We start from the raw sequence: 21,698 nt of genomic DNA on the forward strand, positions 1-21,698 counted from the left end.
ATCTTTGTTGCAAGTTTCTCTGATAAAGGTTTTATTTCCAAAATGCATACAGTTCTGATTCGCTTTTATTAAGAATCAGTACCATCTGCCAATTGACATAGTCAAAGGATATGAACAGGTAGTTTTCAGAGGAAGAAATCTAAACTACCTGAAGTCATATGAAAAAATGTTTTAAATCAGAGGTATCAAACATGGTCTAGCTCAGGGATGGGGAACCTGCAGCAGCCTTAAGATTAATAAATAAATAAATGAATAAATAAGATTGTTCTGTAAAATCTGGATTCAGTCAAAAGGCCGCACTTAAGGATTTAGAAGGCCACATGTGGCCTTAAGGCTGCAGGTTTCCCATCCCAGTCTAGCTCTGAATACAGCTAGAACCAAACCGAAACGTAATTGGAAAACACTTAACAAAGTAAAAATACAATAGAACACAGATAATGTTAATATGTAGTTTTCTAAGTCATAATTCTACCCACAAAGATTCTTATTTGCAGGTTAGTTTCTATTTGAGTTTGACATCACTGCTATAAATCACTAATAATTAGAGACATGCAAGTTAAAGCAACCCTCACAAACATAAGATTTGCAAAGCTGACAAAAAAAGGAAAATTACAAATGCTGAAAGGGCTATAAGAAAAAGGGCAAACTGACACACTACTGGTGGAGCTGGGAATCGGTACAGCCATTCTGGAAAGCAATATGGAACTATGACCAAAAAGTTACTCAACTACATATCCTTTGATCCAGTCATACTATTACTGGGATTTACACCCCAAAGAGATCAAAGAAAAAGGAAAAGGATTCTATGTACAAAAATATCTATAGCAGCTCTTTTTGTAGTGGCAAAAAACTAGAAACCAAGTGGTATGTCCATCAACTGGAGAATGGCTGAACAAATTATGGTACATGAATGTAATGGAAAACTATTATATAGTAAGGAATAAAGAATGAGATGGTTTCAGAGAAACCAGGGAAGATTTATATGAACTGATGCAAAGTGAGCTGAATCAAACAATTAACACTATATCAAAATTGCAAAAACAAGCCAATTTTTTGTGGGGAGTGGGGAGGAGAGACTAGGTCTCTCCATCTCACCCAGGTTGGAAATGTAGCAGTCACAAAGGGACCCAATCCCAACACTGCTTAGCAGGGAAATTTCAAACTGCCATTTTTCTGACCAGGGTCAGTTCACCTCTCCTTAGGCAATCTGGTGGCAATCTACTTCTGGCTGCTCACTATGTTGGTGCCAAACTTACTATGGACACCTGATCAGCTTTTGTCCTATTGTAACTCAGAAACCAAATTCAAGAGATCCACCAGCTTCAGCCGCCCCCACAGCAAGGACTACAGGCATAAGCTATCATAAATAGCAAAAATGAACAATTCTGAAAGACTTAAGAACTCTAATTAACACAATGATCAACCACAATTCCAGAGGATCAATGATGAAAGAATGTTATCTACATCCCCCCACAAGAAGATGATGTACTAATATGTGGAACCTGACACACATTTTTGGACGTGGTCAATGTGGAACTTTGTTTTGCTTGACTATGCTTACTCATTGCAAGGTTTTTTTTTTCTTTTGGGGGGGGGATAGGAGGGAGAAAAAAATAAATGCTTGACAATTTTTTTTTTAATTTTTAAAGGAGAAGGGGATAGATGCAAGAGATACTATGGAAACAGGAAAAAGATCTGGCAATTGACTAAATATAGGGAGTGAAGAGTTAAGGATGATACCAATGATGCAAAATGGGTGACAAGAAGAATGACGATGCCCTGGACAAAAGTGGACAAGTCTCGGAAGAAGGTTAGGCAAAAGATAATGAATTCTATTTTGGACATGTGTAGTTTGAGATGTCTATAAGACATCCAGTATTAAAACCATTTTCAGTTAAGCCATAAATATAGTCATTGATTTTGCTTAAGTTGAAATAAAAGATATATGTTTTGATTAGAGATGTATTACATTGACAATTTCATTAGGATTGGGAAAAAAATGTTATGGAATAAAATTTTCAAACACAAAAGCTGTCTCTATTCATTGCCTCCACTTTCTCTCCTCTCACTCCTCAACCCTTTGCTGCTTGTGCCTCCCTTCTGAGATCATCTCCAGTTTATTCTGTATATATCTAGTTTGCACATTGTCTAACCCATTAAACTGTGTACTCCCTGATGTCAGGTACTGTTTTTTGCCTTTCTTTTATCCCCAGTACTTAGCACAGTGCGTGGCTCATAATAGGGACTTAATAATTGCTTGCTAACTTGGTTTGACTTGTAATCTGGCTTCTGACCTCAACTGAAACTGCTCTCCAAAGTTACCAATGAGCCTTCAGTGGCCAAATCTAATGGTCTTTCCTGAGTGCTCATTTTTCTTGACCTCTCCTGCATGTGACACTGTTGATCATCCTCTCCTCCTGAATAGTCTTTCCTCTCTTGATTTTTCTGTTACTATTCTCTCCTTCTTCTCCTCTTACCTTTATGACAACTCCTTCTCGGTCTCCTTGGCTGGTTCATGATCCATATCACATTCCCCAAAGGCTCTGATTTGGGTCATCTTCCCTTCACTCTCTACACTCTCCCTTGATGACCTTATCATCTCTCTACAGATAATTTTTATATTTATATACCTAGCCACAATAATTCCCCTGAGCTTCAGTCCCACATTACCCACTGTCTACTGTATGTTTATCCAAACAGGATGTCCTAGAGACATCTCATATTCAACATATCTAAAAAAGAACTCATTTTCTTCCAAAACCCACCTTCTTCTGAACCTCCCTATTTCTCTCAAGAATGCCACTACCCTTCCAGTCAGCCTGGTCCACAACTTTGGGGTCATCCTCGACTATCACTCTCTCAACTCACATATCCAATCAGTTGCCAAATCAAACCATTTCTACCTCCACAGTCTCTCTTATATATGACCCCTTCTGACTAATTACACAAACCACCCTAGCTCAGGTTCCCATCACACCGTGCACAACATACACAAAACCCTCCCAACTGGCCCACTCCAGTCCATCCTCCACACAGCTGCCAAATCTCAAAGGTAGATCTTATCTTGTCCCCTCCCCATCTCAATAAACTCCACTTGCTCCCTATTGCCTCTAGAATAAAATATAAACTATTAGCTTACCTTAGAACAGCTTTTAAAGACCTTAAGAACCTGGCCTCAATGTGTCTTTCCTGCCTCACTATGGATTATTTCCCCTTCTTCACTCTTCAATTCAACCAAATGGTCTCTCTTTCCTCTCTCTCCCTTCCTTTACCCTCTCTTTCTCTTTCTCTCTCCTCTTCTGCTTTCCCTCTCCCCCACATCACATGGCACTCTCCAGCCATTGCTTATGCCTAGAACGTACTCCCTCATCACTCTTAGCTCAAAGAATCTTTCCTCCTTCAAGACTCAGCTCAGGCACCAATTTCTACAGAACACCCTGCTCCCCCAACTATTAGTATCCTCCTTACCAAACTACTTTATTTATTTATCCTTTTTTTCATCTATTCTGCATATGATTACATATGTATTTGTTGATTCTTCCATTCAAACATAAGCTCCTTAAGAATAATGATGATATCACTCTTAGTACTTGCATTTTCAGTACCAAGCCCAGTGCCTGGCACATTGCAATTGCTTAATAAGTTCTTGTAGACTGACTAACAAAAAGTCAAAGGATCACAGGCTTGTAGCTTTAAAGGTGAAAGAGACCACAGAGGTTATCAAATCCAATACACTCATTTTACAGATAAGGAAATGGAGGCCCGGGAGAAGTTAACAAGACTTGTACGAGGTCACAAGTAATAAGGAGCAGAGCTGGAATTTAAAACCATATTTTCCAATTCCAAATCCAGCACTCTTTACACTATACTATCGCTCCCCCAAATTCAGAAGAAACATCAGAACTTGAAGATGCATGATTTTATTCATACAAAATTTGAATTATAGTTTTTTAAACCACTGCCCCTAAAAAAACCTCAATTTTATAAAACAAGAAATGTCAAATCCTGACTTAATAAACTTCTGAATACCACTTTAAACATGTAAAGGAAGCACTTACCAAAAGAGATTTTAAAAGTGAGAATAAGAATGAATTCTTATATAACTACTAACAAAATACTATTCTTACTAATGCTTTCAAAACTGTTAAGATGCTGAATTCTCTGGCACATATGGAACAAAAAGATAAATGATTCCTATTTATCCTTGTAAATTTTACTAACCCTCCTAACCCCAAATCATCCTAAAAAAATGCTATCATATAACCATTTCTATTAGTATTGCTTTATGATCATTAATCTATTTCTGGTTCCTAGATTCAAGCTGGTCTAATACACTATTTCAGTATGCTGACATGCTATCATATAGTAGCATTTAAAAGATCACAGGAAAAAAAATCTAAAAGAAAAATACTGTACTGCAACCCAAAGAAAATATACTGTGGTCAACAAATAACAATATTAAAGAAAAAGTGCTAGAGAGCCAACATGGCAGAACAGCAGGAAGATATAGTGAAGTTCTGCTACCCTCAACACCTCCAAACAGATCTAGAAAACAGCACTTGACCAAATCCTGATCAGGAAATCTAAGGAAAAAAATCATGAGTCATTTTTCCAGCCCAAGTTTGCACAGGGAGACAGACAGGTCTATGGACACTGAGGATAGTGTCTAGCCAGGAACTGCACCACAAAGCATTCCATCACAGGAAGAGTCTGTGCACCCAGGCAAGAAGACATTCCAAATCCAGCAAAGAGGGTCCAAACCTGTGCAGCGTACAGGAAGAGATGCCAACTGGCAGCTCTATTACTCACTACCAAGTTCACACTAAGGTCACAAATCCAGGGCTGGCTTAGGATGGGACTGGTGCCTAAGGGCAGTGCCCTGCAGATCTATCACTCTGATCAAGCAGAGCTTTCCAGCTGGTTAGTAGTGGCTGAGTCCAGCAGGAATCTACTGGCACTACCAGAGCTAGTCTACAGGTCTATTGCAAAGACTTAAACCCAGGTCAGGAACTTGCAAAGCTCAATGAGAGGGAAGAAATTAGACTGAGCCCTGGATAAGAACATTTTGGAAATACTGAAAACTTACAAATTCCCAACCTAAGCTGTCCCTGAGATACTGGAATAACATAATGCCTAATACTACCCAAAAAAGTCAAGAAGTAAGCTGAAAGAATGAACAAATAAAAACAAAAAGAATACCACCATTAAAAAAAAAACTATCATGGTGACAGGGACACTCAAAGAAACAAACCCAGAAGAAAAGAATGTCTCCAAAATATTTACAAGTAAAGCCTCAAAAGAATGCACACCTGAAGCACAAGTTCAACTAGGATTCCTGAAAGAGATGAAATGGGTTAAAAAACTTTTTTATACATGAAATGAGAACACTAAAGAAAAAAATGAAAAAGAAATAAAAACTATGGAAGAAAGAACTGGAAAGAGAATTAATTAATGGTTTGGCACAAAAGGTACAAAACATTACCCAAGCAACAAACTTCCTGAAAGTAAGACTGTACCAAATAGAAAATAATAATGCCATGAGACAAGAAATATTCAAACAAATTAAAAAGACTGAAAAACAAAAAGAAAATGTAAGATATCTCACATGAAAAACTGACTTCGAAAACAGATTGAGTAGAGATAATTTAAAGATCAGTGGACTACCCGAAAGCCATGATGACCAAGAAAAACAGCCTAAACATCATACTTGAAGAAGTCATAAAAGAAGACTGCCCACCTCTCTTGGAACCAAATGGCAAAATGGAAACAGAAAGAATCTACTAGTTACCTCTGGAAAGCCCAAAACAAAAACTCCCAGGAATATCATAGCCAACCAAAATCCAAACCTTCCAGGTCAAAGAAAAAATACTGCAAGCAGCTAGAAAGAATTCAAGTATGGTAATGAAGAGCCACAGTAAGAATCAAACACAATTTAGCAGCCACCACTAAAAAAGAGTGGAGAGCTCAGAATATATTACAGAAGGTAAAGTACATAGGCTTATAGTCAAGATAACTTCCCCCACAAAAATGAATATAATCTTAGAAGGGGAAAAAAATGAACCACTACTGAAATAGAGGGCTTCCTAGCATTCCTGATGAAGAGATCAAAGCTGCATAGAATCAAAAGAAACATAAAAAGGCAAACAAGAGCAAGCAATGATCAGGGAGGGAAGTAAAGAAAGGAGGAGGGAAGGATTTATTAAGCACCTACTATGTGCCAGGGATTACGCTAAGTACTTCACAAATATTATCTTATTTCTCACAACAACCCTTCCAGGTAGGGGCTTGACAAGTTTTACAGCTGAGGAAACTAAGGTTAAGTGACTTGACCAAGGTCACACAACTAGCAAGATGGATTTGAACTCATAGCTTCATGACTCCAGGCCCAGCACTCTATCCGCTGCACCACTTAGATGTTTCCTGGAACAAACTGTTTTCTTTCTAATCAGGTCCAGGGCGGGGCGGGGGGGGGGGGGGGAATACACGTGTTCCCCCACAATCCTATCACCAGGCACCATAGAAGGAGTCTAATTAGATAGAGGACTTTGGAGCTGTTCTGCTATGTTTTGATGATCTTAAAAAAAGAACGGAAAGGGGAAAGAAGAAGAATACACTAATGGTAGAAAGGGCAGAGAAAGGATAATCACACAAATAAAAGGGTGAACAAGCAAAGTCTATACAAACAAGGGAGAAGGAATGGAGGGAACAGTAGCTGTTTGCTTCTCACTCATCTGAACTGTTGGAAGGGGAAAGTACACTTTGTATCCTCAATGATTAGCACAGTGCCTTGTGTTACATTTATGAATTTATACAGAGTAGGCACTTAATAAATGCTTACTTACTAACTGACTGACACACATGGTTGTGTACCAAAATATATTTCATTCAAAAGTGAAAGAGGAGGGAAAAGAGAGAAAGGAGAGGGGAGAATAAGAGAGAGGGTAAATTAAGGGAGGGAAAAGTTCTAAGCAAAACAAACTCTAAGGATGTACAAAAATATTTGGAGCAGCACTTCTTGGAGTAGCAAAGAATTAGACATTAAGGGGGTGCCCACCAAATGGGGAATGGTTAAACAAGTTATGATATACAAATGGGATTAAATGATTGGTTGGGGGGCAAGCTAGGTGGTGCACTGGATAGAGTGCAAGACTTGGAATCAGAAGACTCATCTTCATGAGTTCATATCTGGCCTCAGACACAAACTGTGTGACCCTGGGCAAGTCACTTAACTCCAATTACCTTCAAAAAAAAAAAGAAAAGAAACGATTGGTTGGTTGTTGTCCTTTGTTCTCAAAGAGGACCACAATAACATCACTATGTTGGGGTCAAGGTACAGTGTGTCCAACTGTGGCTGATCAGACCAATATGAGCTCGGAAGGCTCTACCAGAGGTCAAGCACAAAGAGTCCACATGAACATCGGGAGTGGAGATGTCTCTAAATTCACACATCTCACATTTCTTTCGAACTACTGCAATTCTGCTTCAAAGGGCACAGCACGTTCTTTGATGTGAGCACACTATGCTAGGAAGTCCTGCGACTGCATCTCCACCTCATAATCTATTCCAAAGTTCTTCAAAGAGACCTTGAGGGTGTCCTTTTATCACTCTTCTGACCTTCATACAAGCACTTGCCTCGTGTGAGTTCTCCATAAAACAGCCTTTTAGGCAAACATGTGTTTGGCATTCAAACAACATGGCCAGCCAATTCCGCAGTGAAGTTGGAACGCTTAGCAGCTCAGCTGAAGAAAGGACCTCAGTGTCCGGTATCTTATCCTGCCAGGTGATCTTCAGAATTGTCCTAAGACAATTCAAATAGAACCTGTTCAGTTTCCTGGCATGGCACTGGTAGACTGTCCAAGTTTCAAAGGCATATAATGAGGGCAACACAACAGCTCTATAGACCTTCAGTTTGGTGGGCAGTCTAATACCTCTTCTCCCCAACACTTTCCTTCAGAGCCTTCCAAATACAGAGCTAGCTCTGGTAATGGGTGTGTCAACCTCACCATCTATGTGTACATCCCCAGAAAGTATACTGCTAAGGTAAGTAAACTTACCCACAGCATTCAAAACTTCTCCATTTGCTGTAACCAGTGGTTCTACAAATGGATGATGTGGTACTGGCTAGAGAACCTGTTTTCTAGGTGTTAACTGTTAGGTCAAAATTAGCACAAGCAGCAGAGAATGTAACCATACTCTGTTGCACCTCAGCCTCAGAGACTGTATTGAGTCCACAATCAAAATGGGTTACCATTGTGTCCTTTGAAATAATGAAGGAAATAATTTCATAGAAACCTGGGAAGACTTGCAAGAACTGAAGCAGAGTGAGTAGGGAGAACGAAGACAACAATTTAAACAGCGATGACAATACTGTAAAGACAAAAAACTATGAAAGACTTAGGAACTCTAACCAACAGAATAACCAACTATGATTTCCAGAGGACTCATGGTGAAACATGCTCTCCAACTCCTAATAGAGAGGTGATGAATTCAGAGTGCAGATTGATACATACATATATACGTGTGTGTGTGTGTGTGTGTGTGTGTGTGTGTGTGTGTGTACTTGGACACGGCCAATGTAGAAATTTGTTTTGCTTGACTATGTTTATAACATGTATAGTCAAGTTGGTTTCTTTTCAGTTATTTTTCTTTCTTTCCCAACTTGAGGGGGTGAGGTGGTGAGAGGGAAAGGAAGATTTTTGTCAATTGAAAAAAAAATTTATTAAAAAAAAAAGAAGGGGCAGGTAGGTGTCATAGTGGATAGAGCACCAGCTCTGGATTCAGGAGGACCTGACTTCAAATCCGACCTCAGACACGTAACACTTACTAGCTGTGTGACCCTGGGCAAGTCACTTAACTCCCACTGCCCAACCAAAACAAAAAACAAGAAAAAAAAAAAAGGTGATATAACAAAGTGACTAGTCAGCTAAGATGTCATCACTTGTTACCAGTGTATTTAAAAATGAACTTTTAAAAGGAGGGAGGGAGTGCAGAGGGTGAAAGAGAGGAGAAATCATAATGAGCAATTATTTTAAATATCACCAAATCTGCCTGTCAAACTGGACTAAAATTTAATTTGATTTCAGGGCTTTTTCAACAAGCTGAAGCAGAATTAAAATTCAAGTATCTAACCTGGTCACAGATCACAGAATTGAATCTGAATGGGACCTCGAAAGTCATTTAGTCAAACCCCCTAATATTACAGATGAGAAATCTGAGGCCCAGAGAGTTTAAGTGACTTTAACAAGATCACACAGTTAATACAGAGCTGGGATTTGAAGCAAGGTCCTCAGACTACAAATTCTGCACTCATTGCACCATACCATGCTGCTAAAAAACTTAAAGTACTCACAGGATTAGTTAATTTGCATCTCTTTTTCTTCACCTTGAATACATCCTGGTTAAAAAGGTCCTTGGACTAAATGCCCACTACGAAAATACTAACAACTTCATTAATCTGGGTCATGCTCACATTTCAATTGTCATGTGCAGTTATCAGTTTAAAAAGTCTCAGTACATTAAAGTTATTTTTCCCATTTAGTAACTTGAATCCTCACTTGAATTTTACAAATATATGACTTGAACACTTTAAGAATTTGATGACTAGGGCGAAGCATCACTAGATATTTTAATAATGATAGGCCATATCAGGTCACCTCACAAATACTATTCATAACACAACTATGAACAGAACCCTGAGTGCACAAGTTAAATAACTGTTCCCTGCTGAGAGGTATCAGTCTAAGTTGGTTGTTTGCTGTAACTTAACCAAAAAGGCTTACTAGAAAATATAAGCCCACACATACAGTAGGACAACAAAATAACAATACATTAAAAATTCCAATGACAGTTTTTCATAAATGTCGTTTCAAACACACTGAAAATCAGAAAAACATTACTAAAACGATTGGCACTCACGTCAGATAAAAGAACTTCTATTTGTCTGTTCATTCAACCAGCATTTAATAAGCATCTACTCTATGTAAGTGACATTTATGCAAAATATATACTCAATTACCATTGAATCATAGATTTATTAGAAATGAACTAGGCCTTAGCAATCATTTAGTCCAATCCTCTCATTTTACAAAACGAAACTGAGGCTCACATTTTGGGGAAATGACTTGCCCAACATGACATAGCAAGTTATCTGAAGTGCTAGGTAGGAAATAAAGCTATGAGATTTTGTGTAACATCAAGTCATAAAGAAACTTTTTCTCATTAAAAAGTGAGTCTAAGAGCCTACTAAGAGAAATATATATAGTGGCTTTCTAAATTTTTAAATGTGTAGTCTGAATCAGAAAAATCTGTTGTGCTCTAATTCTAGCACCCTGGCAAAGTCCATATGATAAACATTAATTTGAGCAATACTAATAAGCACTTACCATGTTCCACAAAAACATTGCAGTGTGGACCCCCGTGCCTTGATGATTCCTTCTTCCCTGCTCCTTTGATAAAGTGCAGGGCAGGCAAACTTGGCCTTCTCTGGTCCCCAAGGACTTTTCCAGGCTGCTGCCCCATAAAGGAATAATAAACAACCCTTTCCAGAAGAGGGTTTCAGATCTTCCAGAATGGTCCAATAGCTTAGAATGACAAAACTATTTGGGTTTCACATTCACATTCCAGAGAAATCACTTACTGAAGTCAATCACAAGAGAATTCTCCCAAAACTGAGTGTAAAAAAGGCTTCAAAGTCCACTCAGGTAAAGAGGCGCTCCAATTTTACAGTTTATCAGTTAGACCAATACAACTATAATGTCATCAAAATGTCAATCGATTTGGATGTCTTTTACTTGTTGAATAGGAATTAGTTTCTTTCCAAAAGTGAAGCCATTTTAAAAAAAATATTCACAAGGAATGCACTTTTCCCACTGTAATTTTTGCAACCCTCTTGAGAGTAAGGTATTTGCATGGAGTATTACTTAAGTTTAAAAGTGTCAGGGATGCCAGGGTCATTTTAGATGTCCAAACAAAGACAAAAGTGTAGCTGTTTCTGGGTCTCTGCTTATCAGAAAAAATCAGGAATGGTCTTTGACATAAGGATCTGGATACGGGCTCTGAAACTTTTCCTGTGGAAGGCGCCCAAACCCTATCTTGGTTTCTTCATCTTTGACAAATTTCCTGCCAATCTGGCTGCTACTTTTCTCTGGAAAACTGAGCAGGGGGGTCACCCAGACTTCACAAATAGATTTACATTAGCAGTCAGCCACTCGAGGAATGCGTTGCCAGCAATTTCAAGTCAGCTTTTTTAAAGGGCCTGTGGAACCAACCCAGACTTTTCCTTTGCATTAAAGTTTGGGGCTGTCTAGAGCCTAATAAGGCCTTAGGTGACATAGAAAAAGACTCAGGGCATTGAAGGTTGGCAAGGTTGGAGGGGGGAGGGAGGAAGGAAGGGAAAGCAAATGGATGAGGAAGAGTGTTTGAATGGGTGGCACCAGGGAGAAGCTGAACCCGGGACGGAAGGGAAAACTTGGCAGCCTCTTGGGGAAGGGAGAGAAGGTGGGGGGCAAGAGGGGGAGGAGGAAGAGAAGTGAATGGCAGGGTTGGGGAACCTCTGAAGAAAAGGAGTGGAACAGGAGAGTCTGGGGGAGCAGAGGGGTCAGCAGGGGAAGGAAGGAGGCTGGTTCCTTCGCTCGCTGCCGTCTCCCACGGGGGAGGGATCGGCGGAGGAGCTCCGGGCACCGGGGTGGGGGTCCGACCCTGCTGGAGAGTCCCGCCTCCCCCGATACCCCAAAAGCCGGGGTCGGGAGGGAGTCACCGAGATGCCCGTGCTGCAAGCGGGGGGAGGGGAGGTGCTGCCCAGTCCTCGGAGTGCAGGGGGAAGCAACTCGGCCCGGAACACCCGCCGCCCCCGGCCCGGCGGTCCTTCCTCCCTCGGGTCTCCCACCCCAGCCAATGGTCAGTCAGTCACATCCCCCGGAGCTCCCGAGCGTCCGCCCGCTCCCTCCCTGCCAACCTGCCTCCCCTTCTGCCTGCCTTTCTCTGCCTCTCTCTGTCTGTCTCTCCCCCTCCCAGCTGGGGCGCGGGGCTACAGCGGCGGGGGCGGGGACCGGGGGCCGGGGGGGCGCCTTAGCTGAGGGTACACGGCCACCGGCTCCGGCGCGGCTGCTCAGGCAAAGACACCAACCCCCTAGGCCGCCATGATGGATTACAACCAGCTCCACAACGAGGCTGAGCCCCGCCCCGGGCTCCCCGCGCCCCGCCCCTCCTGGCCCCGCCCGCCGCTAGCACGTACGGGACGTAGCGGAAGCAGCGGGAGGAGGAGAGAAGAGTGGGGAGGGGCGTACGCCCAAGGGGAGGTGTTTTGTGTTTTTGGGGGGGGTTTTGTTTTTTTACGGGACAATCTCCGTTATATGAGCCAGCCGTATTTTCCAGTCCAAATGCTGGCGTCTCGACGAGCCTAGACAGAAATAATTAAAAACCGCCCTGTTTTTAAGTCGGTTTTTTTTTAAGAAAGGAAACGCCCTCTTGTTTTTATTGGTCTCAGAGAAATCAGGTGGGGACAAAACTTTCTTCTCCATTGGCTGGTGAGCCTGTTAGTATTGAAGTTGTTAGCCAATCGCCTTGTGCACCCTCCTGAAGGCCGCTGGGAGTTGTAGTTTCTCATTGACTTGCTCCCCTCCTCTGGGCCACACTTAGACTAAGCGCTCTTCTTCCAACCGGTTCTTCAGTCCTTCCCTCCAGGGATTCTGCGGGCTCACAGGCCCCTTGGAGAGCAGACACGAGTCTTCCCAGCGAGAGTGCCCTTGCCGGGGGATCTAGAGCAAGACATAAACTACGGACGGGATTTTCTCAGAACTGGAATAGGATTTCTTCCCTGAGATACCTAGGGGATACACCTGTATGCCACCCCTCTCCCATTAACAATATAATTGTGTTTGTTCCTGTCCAGCCTTTGTTGCATTCTACTCAAGAGCTAAAGCATTGGAGCTATGGAAGGAACAATATAACTGGGAAATTTAATATGTTTGTTGACCAAATAAAAAACACACAGGCATGTACTGGAATTTTACTTTCTTCCTTATTCACAGATGTTAGGTGGTTTATACAACAAATATTAGAGCACGTATGTAAGAGGTCACGCCAGAAGCTGTGGAAGATAGTGAGACAACAAGGTCACTTAACTACTTTATGACCTTGTACCTATCAGAAGGGTCAAAGAAGTGGGAGGCAATTTAGGATGAGGGGCTCATCTTTTACTTGGGTATATTCAAAGGGCATATCCATGAACATATCCATAGGAGGGATGGTCTGTCTGGGCCTTTGCACAAGCTGTACCCCGTGTCTAGTATGCTCTCTACTTCCTCTCCTTTACCTCTTGGAATTCCTACTAAGCTCCTTCGGAAAAGGCTCAGCTTAAGTGCTACTTCATACAGGACTTTTCCTGATCTCCCCAGTCCTTACTTTCCTGTTAAGAAAAAAACAAAAAACTTTGTAATTATTTTGTATAGATGTAATATGTATGTATGTAAGAATTGTTTTCTATTAGTAGAATGTAAGTGCTAGGCACATAGGCACTTGATAAATGGTTATTTAATGTCATTTCTTTTTTTTTTTTAGTGAGGCAATCGGGGTTATGTGACTTGCCCAAGGTCACACAGCTAGTACCTGTCAAGGGTTTGGTGTGAGGTGGGATTTGAACTCAGAGACTCTTGACTTCAGGGGCGGTGCTTTATCCACTGTGCCACCTAGCTGCCCCCTAATGTCATTTCTTTCACAGGCCTGTTTCCCCTTTTGTGAAATTCGTGGGTTGATCTAAATGATCTCTTGAGCTTCCTTCCATATTGCAAAGCTCCTTCCAGTTCTAAAATTCTGTGATGTTTCTCAAGGGGTTTACATGGGGCATGGGGAAGGAGCAGAATAACCTTCAACTCTAAACATGGACACATCACAGGATTTACAGCTGGAAGGGTACTTAGGTATCTAATCCACCTCCTTCATATAAATGAGAAAATTGAGGCCTAAAGTTAGAAGACTTGCTCAAGGTCACACATAATAAATAGGAGATCTGGTATTTGGAGTCGGGTCAGAAGACCTGAAATCAGAAGACTTCAAATTTACAACACCACTTACTTAACTTCCCTCCAAATTCCATTTTTCAAGTTAATCTGCAACGTATCAAGGGCAATTAATTGGATTTCTAGTTTTGCTAGTACAGAAGGTTCAATCCAAAACTTTTAGGGACATCTTAATTTTTTACAAAAGCATAGCATGTAACTTAAGGATGGTCAGTGACTATGAAACAAAAAGACAGGCTTTTAGTTCAGAATATATCCTGGGATAATGAAGAATGCAACTGAAAAGCACTCAAATTTTTTTCCAGGCATAGTTATGCCTTCCACATCATGACTTTCCCCATCGAGATTTTGATATATCTCCCATCCGCATAAGAAATTAAATAGGAATCTTGGCGGAGTTTTGCAGAAGCAGCAAACAACACAAGGCCAGCAGACTGACACAGGAAAAGTTTAGAAACTCAGAATGCATAAAATATATGTATAGTAGTATATAATATCAACCCAAATATTACAGTAAGGTACTATAAACACCCCATAAATGAAAAAGAAAAAAACCAGACTTCTTCTCTGGTACGAAGAGGGCCAAAAAATTTTATTAGGATTCTCCAGATTGTGGGAGGGCCACACCCCTAACCCCTTCGATATTGTGAGGGATAACTTAACAATTCTCACCAAATCTGCAGTGTGACCAACCACATCAAATAACTCACTGCCCTCAGGTTCTGCCAGCTCTCTTGTTTCCTTAAGTTGCTTAAGAGCAAGTGGACTTGTAGTCAGACGACCTCGATTAAAAATTCCAGTGTTGTGACTGTGTAGCCTTGGCAAAGTCACCGCACTACAGTCAGCCTTGGTTTCCTTTCAGCTATAAAGGAGTTAAGAATGTTTATTCTTTATAACCTTGTGGGGAACTCTAACTCATAAAAGACTCTATTTATCTCAGTTATTATTAAACCTTAAAGCCTATACAAAGTCGGTCATTGATATCAATTATGAAGTGCTAAGAGAAAACATTAAGTATATTACTCTATTATGACTGCTACAGTCTAGCATTACAAATTGTAGGGTCATAGATCTAATGTGGCAATGGACTTCAAAGGTCATTTCATTCAACCTCCTCAAAGACGAGGAAACTGCAGTCCAGAAAAAAGTGACTTGCAAAACATTTACAAAGACAGGAAGTGGCAGAGGTCCTCCAGCTCCAAATTCAATGGTCTTTTCACCTCAGCCCTCTGGGCCTCAGCACCACGAGTGGTCTTGAATAACGCCTAAGGGCTATCTAGAGGATCTCTGAACAACACAGCCCCCTGTGGCTTGGGCCCCCAAGACTGTTGTGGCAATGAGTTGCTTGGCATACTATTCTTCTCTACCACTTCAATGTGAGTAGGAAGTTTATCCATGTGAACCAAAATGTTAGCATTTAGAAAATATTATTGATAGATGAGGAAATGATTCTGTGTTTTATATGTATCATCAGCTTCAAGAGGAACTAAGGAACTCTTTGGACATATAACTCACAGAAGAACACAAGACAATGTGGTATTGTATAATCAGATCTTTTCCATTGAAAATTCTAAAGTCTAACATACCAGATTTGCTCACTCTTAAAAACAATCCACATTTCTCATCAACCCAAACATGGGCTTTAAGTGTAAAGGGGAGAAGCCTTTGAGTCGTAACTCAAGCTCCCATATCTTCCTTTCCTTTCGAGGCTCCATCTCATCCTAACCACCACAGAAATCTGTCTTAGGCTGACCTTGCTTCTCCTCTGTTTCTCTTCATGCCTTAATCACTTGCTTTCTCAAGTCCAGTGTTTGCTTTGTAAGCCTTCTTCAATCTCTTATTTTAGCGAAAAATGTTGTAGTCAGGCCAGCTCTCATTCCAAAATGCACAACTAGACTGACCTTATTCCCTATAATCTGCAACAGTTCAAACACAAATTCCATTTCAAAACTGAACATGGGTTTTTGTCTCTTCCAGACCCATTATCCTACATGCGCAGTCCAATCTCCACACTCGCTTAGTTGTAGCACTGTGGCAGCCTTGGAAGACTTCTTCATTCCTGTGATACTCTCCCTTTTCTATTTTGTGACAACTTGGGCAGCAGCTCTAGTTCTGGCTCCTGCCTCAAATTAGCCATGTGACCTTCAAGAGGTCACATCCTCTCAGTTTCCTCCTTTATAAAAAGGAGAGATCTGGTTGTGAGAAACAAATGAGATAATGTGAAAGGACTTTTTAAACGAACAAAATGAGCTGTTAAGGTTTATAGATCATTTTCCTCACAACCCCGGAAACTAAGGTTCAGAAAGATTTGGGAATTTGCCCAGGATCAGTTAGCAGGCATCAAAACTGAGATATGAACCTGGGTCTTGTGACCTCAAGTGCAGTGTGTACACATAAATTGCATTTGATCCCCAGTCTTCCCCTCAATCTCTATTAGATCTGCTAACACTAATCTGTTATCATTTCCCCACTCTTTTCCTTATCTTGGATTTAGTAATCATGTGTTTACTTTTTCTAGTTTTAAGGGGGTCCAGGACCCAGTCAGGCCATAAACTTTCTTTAGTGAGTTCATGTCAGCTCCTGGTTTTCTGGAGATGTAGTTGTTTGAAGAGGGTTTTTTGTTTGTCGGTTTGTTTTTAAACTTTCTGTAAACCATTTAACAAGGCTGCTCTTGGGACTTCCCTCAACAAGCAAGCCATTCCAGCTTATGCAGCCTCCTCATTACAACCATCTGGCTCACTCTACCTAATTCTCTTCTATTTCTATAAATTGTAGGGAGAAAATGTAACCTAGCCACTTGTTAAAGCTACTCACATAAAAGAATTATAAGACTATTAGAAGCATTTGAAGCATTCCTATCAAAAAAAAGAAACCCAGACCTGAGGATTTTATTTGCATTTCAAACATTCAGACAACAAAAATACAAGAAAGGTAAACACTTAACAGCAATCAAGGAAGGCATAGGTAAAGAAATGAATTACCCCAGGGAGTAGGAGGACTAAAATAAAAGAAAGGCATCAATAGAGTTAACAACAAAATAACAAAAAATAGACCATTAAAGGATGTCTAAAACTACACAACAAAACAAGGGTGAAAATGGGAAGTCAAACAGTAAGAGATGGTGAAGAAAAGCATCATGGCCTAAACCTCAATACCGCCATCTACAGGTAAATCAATGTTCTTAAAGTCACATAAATGGGGAAAAGAAGATAAGGGAATATTGTTGTACTCTCAATGAAGGTAATTGTGAACAATGAAGAGGAAATAACTTCTGTAGCCTCTCAGAAAAAAGAGGGTCTACATGAGTATGGGTGAAGAGGCAAAGAGAGGCATTGAAACTGGGGGGGAGGGAGGAGAGTGGGAGGAGGCAATGTTTCAGTGGTGGGAGGGAGGTCCCACTGAAGAATACCACCAAAGGGGAGATATTCTATAATAGGAGACAGAAATCTTACAATAGGTATAATTTGCAGGGATTTGGTGCTTGGAAAGACCATTCATCCTACCTCAGTACAGGGCAAATCAGAACTCGGGGGCGATTGGCACCCAGAAGAGTGAGAGGACAAGGACCCTGAGAGATTTCAAGGCAAATGGGAAAAATAATTGTGGAGGAGGGCAAAGAGTAGTAATAAGCTACACAATCAGGTACATGAAGATTACTATCACAGGGCCATACTTTTATCACCTGCAGGAACTGGCATTTCTAAAAATGAGGCACAACAGAAGAAGAGGGCCAGGAGTCAAGATCTACAAGGCAATAACAAAGAAACAGTTTAGATGAAGAATACAGGGACTAAAGTTGGATTAAATCAATGTAAAGGCCATCAATCAAAAAATAAAAGTCTGGAATAAATAAAAATGGAAAAGAAATAATGAAGAGAACAAGGGAAAGAAATCCTTTTTTAGAAAAAGCTACAGAAATTGAAATTTAAAAACAAGTTGAAGGAGAGGAGAGGAAGGGTTATTTTACTTGGCTACTTATTTGAGAGAAAAAAGGCGGAAGAATTAGAAAAATCAATAAAAGGGAGAAAAAGGAATTAATAAATAAAGCAAAAATCCAAAACTAGAGAAAGGGGTGACAAATGGGAGGGCAGAGGGGCTTAATGGTGAGGGACGAGCTAACAAGAAATAGGATTATCTTAAAGTAGATTAAACTAAAATAACTGAAAAGACAAAGTATTGTTTTTACAGAGAAAGAAGGAAAAAAAATTCTGATTTGGGGGAAAAAACATTAGAGATAAATGGAGGAAAATATAAACCTCTCATAAGTTAAATTTGGATAGATTAAACAATCCAATAAAATGGAAAAATTACGGATTGGATGAGAAAACAAACCTTCACAGTCTGTTGCTTACAAGAAACACATCTTAAAAATCAAGACATACATAGAATAAAAGTGAGGGGTTGAAACAAAACTAACTGCATCAGCAGAATCTAAAAGAGCAGGATCTGTAATCCCTATTTGTAAGGCAAAGCAAATACAAATATTCGACGCTTAAAGGGGAATAGGCAAGGAAACTAAGAATGTGATGAATATGGAGATGCATGGAAAGATCTATTTAAATGGAACCACCCAAAAAAAGGTGAATGTTACAAAATTACAAAGAACAATCATTACTCCAAACAAGAGATTCAAAGTTACCTCCCACCTCATCCCTTCATAGAGGTAGTAGGTCTACAAGTATGGTATATTGAACACATGTTCAGACCTTTGTAATGTATTGATCAGTTTTACCGATTTCTTTCCTCTTCTTGTCTTTAAAAAATATTTGTTATATGGGTGGCTCTCTGGGAGAAAAAGTATGAGATACACAAGGAAAATTTTGGTCTTTTTAAAAACAACAGACATCAATAACAATTCATTTTAAAAAAGATATAGCCCCCAATTGATAAATGGTCAAAGGATATGAACAGGCAGTTTTTAGGTGAAATTAAAGCCATCTATATTCATATGAAAAAATGCTCTGAATCATTATTGATTAGAGAAATGCAAATCAAAACAACTCTGAGATACCACATCATACCAATCAAACTGGCCAACATAACAAAACAGGAAAATGATAAATGTTGGAGATGTGGGAAAATTGGAACACTAATGCATTGTTGGTGGAGTTGTGAAATGATCCAACCATTCTAGAGAGCAATTTGGAACTATGCCCAAAGGGCTATAAAATATGTGCATACCCAGCAATAGCATTTCTATGGCTGTATCCCAAAGAGATCATAAAAATGGGAAAAGGACCCACATGTACAAAAATATTTATAGCAGCTTTTTCTGTGGTGGCAAAGAATTGGAAATTGAGGGGATGCCCATCAATTAGGGAATGGCTAAACAAGTTGTGGTATATGAATGTAGTGGAATACTATTGTGCTATAAGAAATGATGAACAGGCAGATTTCAGAAAAATCTGGAAAGACTTGTACAGGCTGATGCTGAGTGAAGTGAGCAGAACCAGGAGAACATTGTACACAGTAACAGCCACGTTGTGCAATGACTTTGGCAGACTTAGCTCTTCTCAGCAATGCAAGAATCTAAGACATCTCCAAAAGTCTCATTATGGAAAATGCTATCCACATCTAGAGAAAGAACTATGAAGTTTGAATGCAGATTTGCTTTTTTTTTTCCTTGTTTTGTTTTGTTTCCTCTTTCTTGTGGTTCCTCCTATTGGTTTTAATTATTCCTTTCAACATGACTAATGTGAAAACACATTTAATAGGAACGTATACGTAGAGCCTATATCAGATTGCATGCCGTCTTGGGGAGGGAGGTGAGAAGGGAGGAGAAGAAAAATTTAAAACTCAAAAGCTTATGGAAGTGATTGTTGAAAACTAAAAATAAATTAATAAAAAAATAGATGCTTAAGGTCACAACAATAGCAAATAGCAGACACGTGAATTAAAAAGAAAAAGATACACACAAGAAAGTTCAGAAGGGGCACAAACTAGCAGGGCAGTAGTGTTGGTACTAGTGTTAAATTTAATATATACTTTTAAAAAAACTATACATATTACAAATTGGATATACTTATCTTTTTATTTCTCTTTGCATGTAGAAATATTCATATTTGTTGATATTTGTCAAATCCAAAATTAAAAAAAATTAATTTAAAAAAAATGAGAAACCTTGGCAGAATTTTTCCAGTAAAGCAGTGAGCTGTTTGATTCACTAAACAATGTCACCCTCTCATGGCCACAGGCAGTAACTAAATTACAAAATAATTACAGTATAGTGAATGATTCAATAACGAATTAAGTAAGACCAACTGCCATCCTCCAAATGAATCTGTGGGCAAAGGACATATATGATTCTCTATTTTTTTTTTTTTGGCAAGGCAATCGGGGTTAAGTGACTTGCCCAGGGTCACACAGCTAGTGAGTATCACGTGTACATGTATGATTCTCAAGAAGAATTTCAACTAACAAAAATCACACAAGACTGTTCCAAACCACTAATAATAAGAAAAATGCAAGTCAAAGCAATTCTGAAGTTTCACCTCGATCCTCCCTAATTGATAAAGATAAAAATAGAGACTAGAACATCTCTGGAAAGACAGGCATGGTAATACACTGCTGGTGGAGCTGTGAACTGGTCCAACTACTCTGGCAAGCAATTTGGAATTATGTTAAAAAAGCAACAAAAATATTTATACCTTTTGACCCAGAGATCCCAAGTAGATAACCCAAGTAGATCAGACAGAAAGGTCCTGTGGTACATCAAAATATTCATAGCACCACTTTTGTTGTAGCAAAGAAATAAAATGATGCCCACAGATTTAGGAATGGCAAAATAAAGGGAATGCCTCATGTTTTGCTAAGTTGGTCATGAAATTTTGAATGTCATGTTATTACTGATATATATGTGTATGTATGTGTTGTGTGTGCATATTCAACTTACACAGCACACTATGGTAAATGTAGTATTCACAAAATAAAACTTGCCTTACCCATTAAAAACATATCAGACTTTTACAAAGAATTTACAAAGAATCAACAAAAATGGCTGCTTTGATTGAAGGGCAACTGCATGTTCAAATCTCCCACTGTGTTGCCAACTTAAATGTTCAGTGGGCTACAAATTCCCACAAGCAAAGAATGCTATGTTGTCAACACAAAAAGCTTGAGGACCACTGGGGTACATAAATGTAATGGAATGTTACTTCATCATAAGGAACAAGGAGTATGAAGAATGCAGAGGAGCATGCAAAAACAGAAACTCGTGGAATAAGAAAGCAGAACCAAAGAAATAATATACACAGTTACAACAATGTCAATGGAAAGAACAAAAGGATAAAACATATGGTCTATAATTACAGCAACAAAGCTTTGACTTAAAAAGGGCTAAGAAAATGTACATTGCAGAAATGAAAGCCATGAGCATAGAACACCGCATATTATGTTAAGGCTCAGTTCGGTTAGTTTTGCTGAACTGTTTTTTTAATTTTTTCATTTCCTTTTTATTTTCTATGGTATGGGTTCACTGGGTAGGGGAGGAGAGAGGGATATATTTGGTACCGAACATAATCGAAGAACAAATGCCAATTAAAAAATTTAGGGGCAGCTAGGTGGTGCAGTGGATAAAGCTCGTCTTAGAGTTAGGAGGACCTGAGTTCAAATCCAGCCTCAGATACTTGACACTAGCTGTGTGACCCTGGGCAAGTCACTTAACCCCGACTGCCTCACCAAAAA

At 39.7% G+C, this 21,698-nt stretch overlaps 1 protein-coding gene across 1 annotated transcript in view; it reads right to left on the minus strand.

Moving 5' to 3' along the window:
- The window catches only part of ABL1 (ABL proto-oncogene 1, non-receptor tyrosine kinase), a 202,824-nt gene extending 191,132 nt beyond the window's left edge, over positions 1-11,692 (minus strand). The window contains exon 1 of the mRNA XM_027869464.1: positions 10,383-11,692. Within this exon, the coding sequence (XP_027725265.1) occupies positions 10,383-10,518 (136 nt within the window). The 5' untranslated portion in view covers positions 10,519-11,692. The remainder of the gene's footprint in view (positions 1-10,382) is intronic.
- Positions 11,693-21,698: the final 10,006 nt, after the last annotated feature.

This window comes from Vombatus ursinus, unplaced genomic scaffold (assembly GCF_900497805.2).
Source record: "Vombatus ursinus unplaced genomic scaffold, bare-nosed wombat genome assembly UNPS02014793.1, whole genome shotgun sequence".
Classification (NCBI taxonomy): domain Eukaryota; kingdom Metazoa; phylum Chordata; class Mammalia; order Diprotodontia; family Vombatidae; genus Vombatus; species Vombatus ursinus.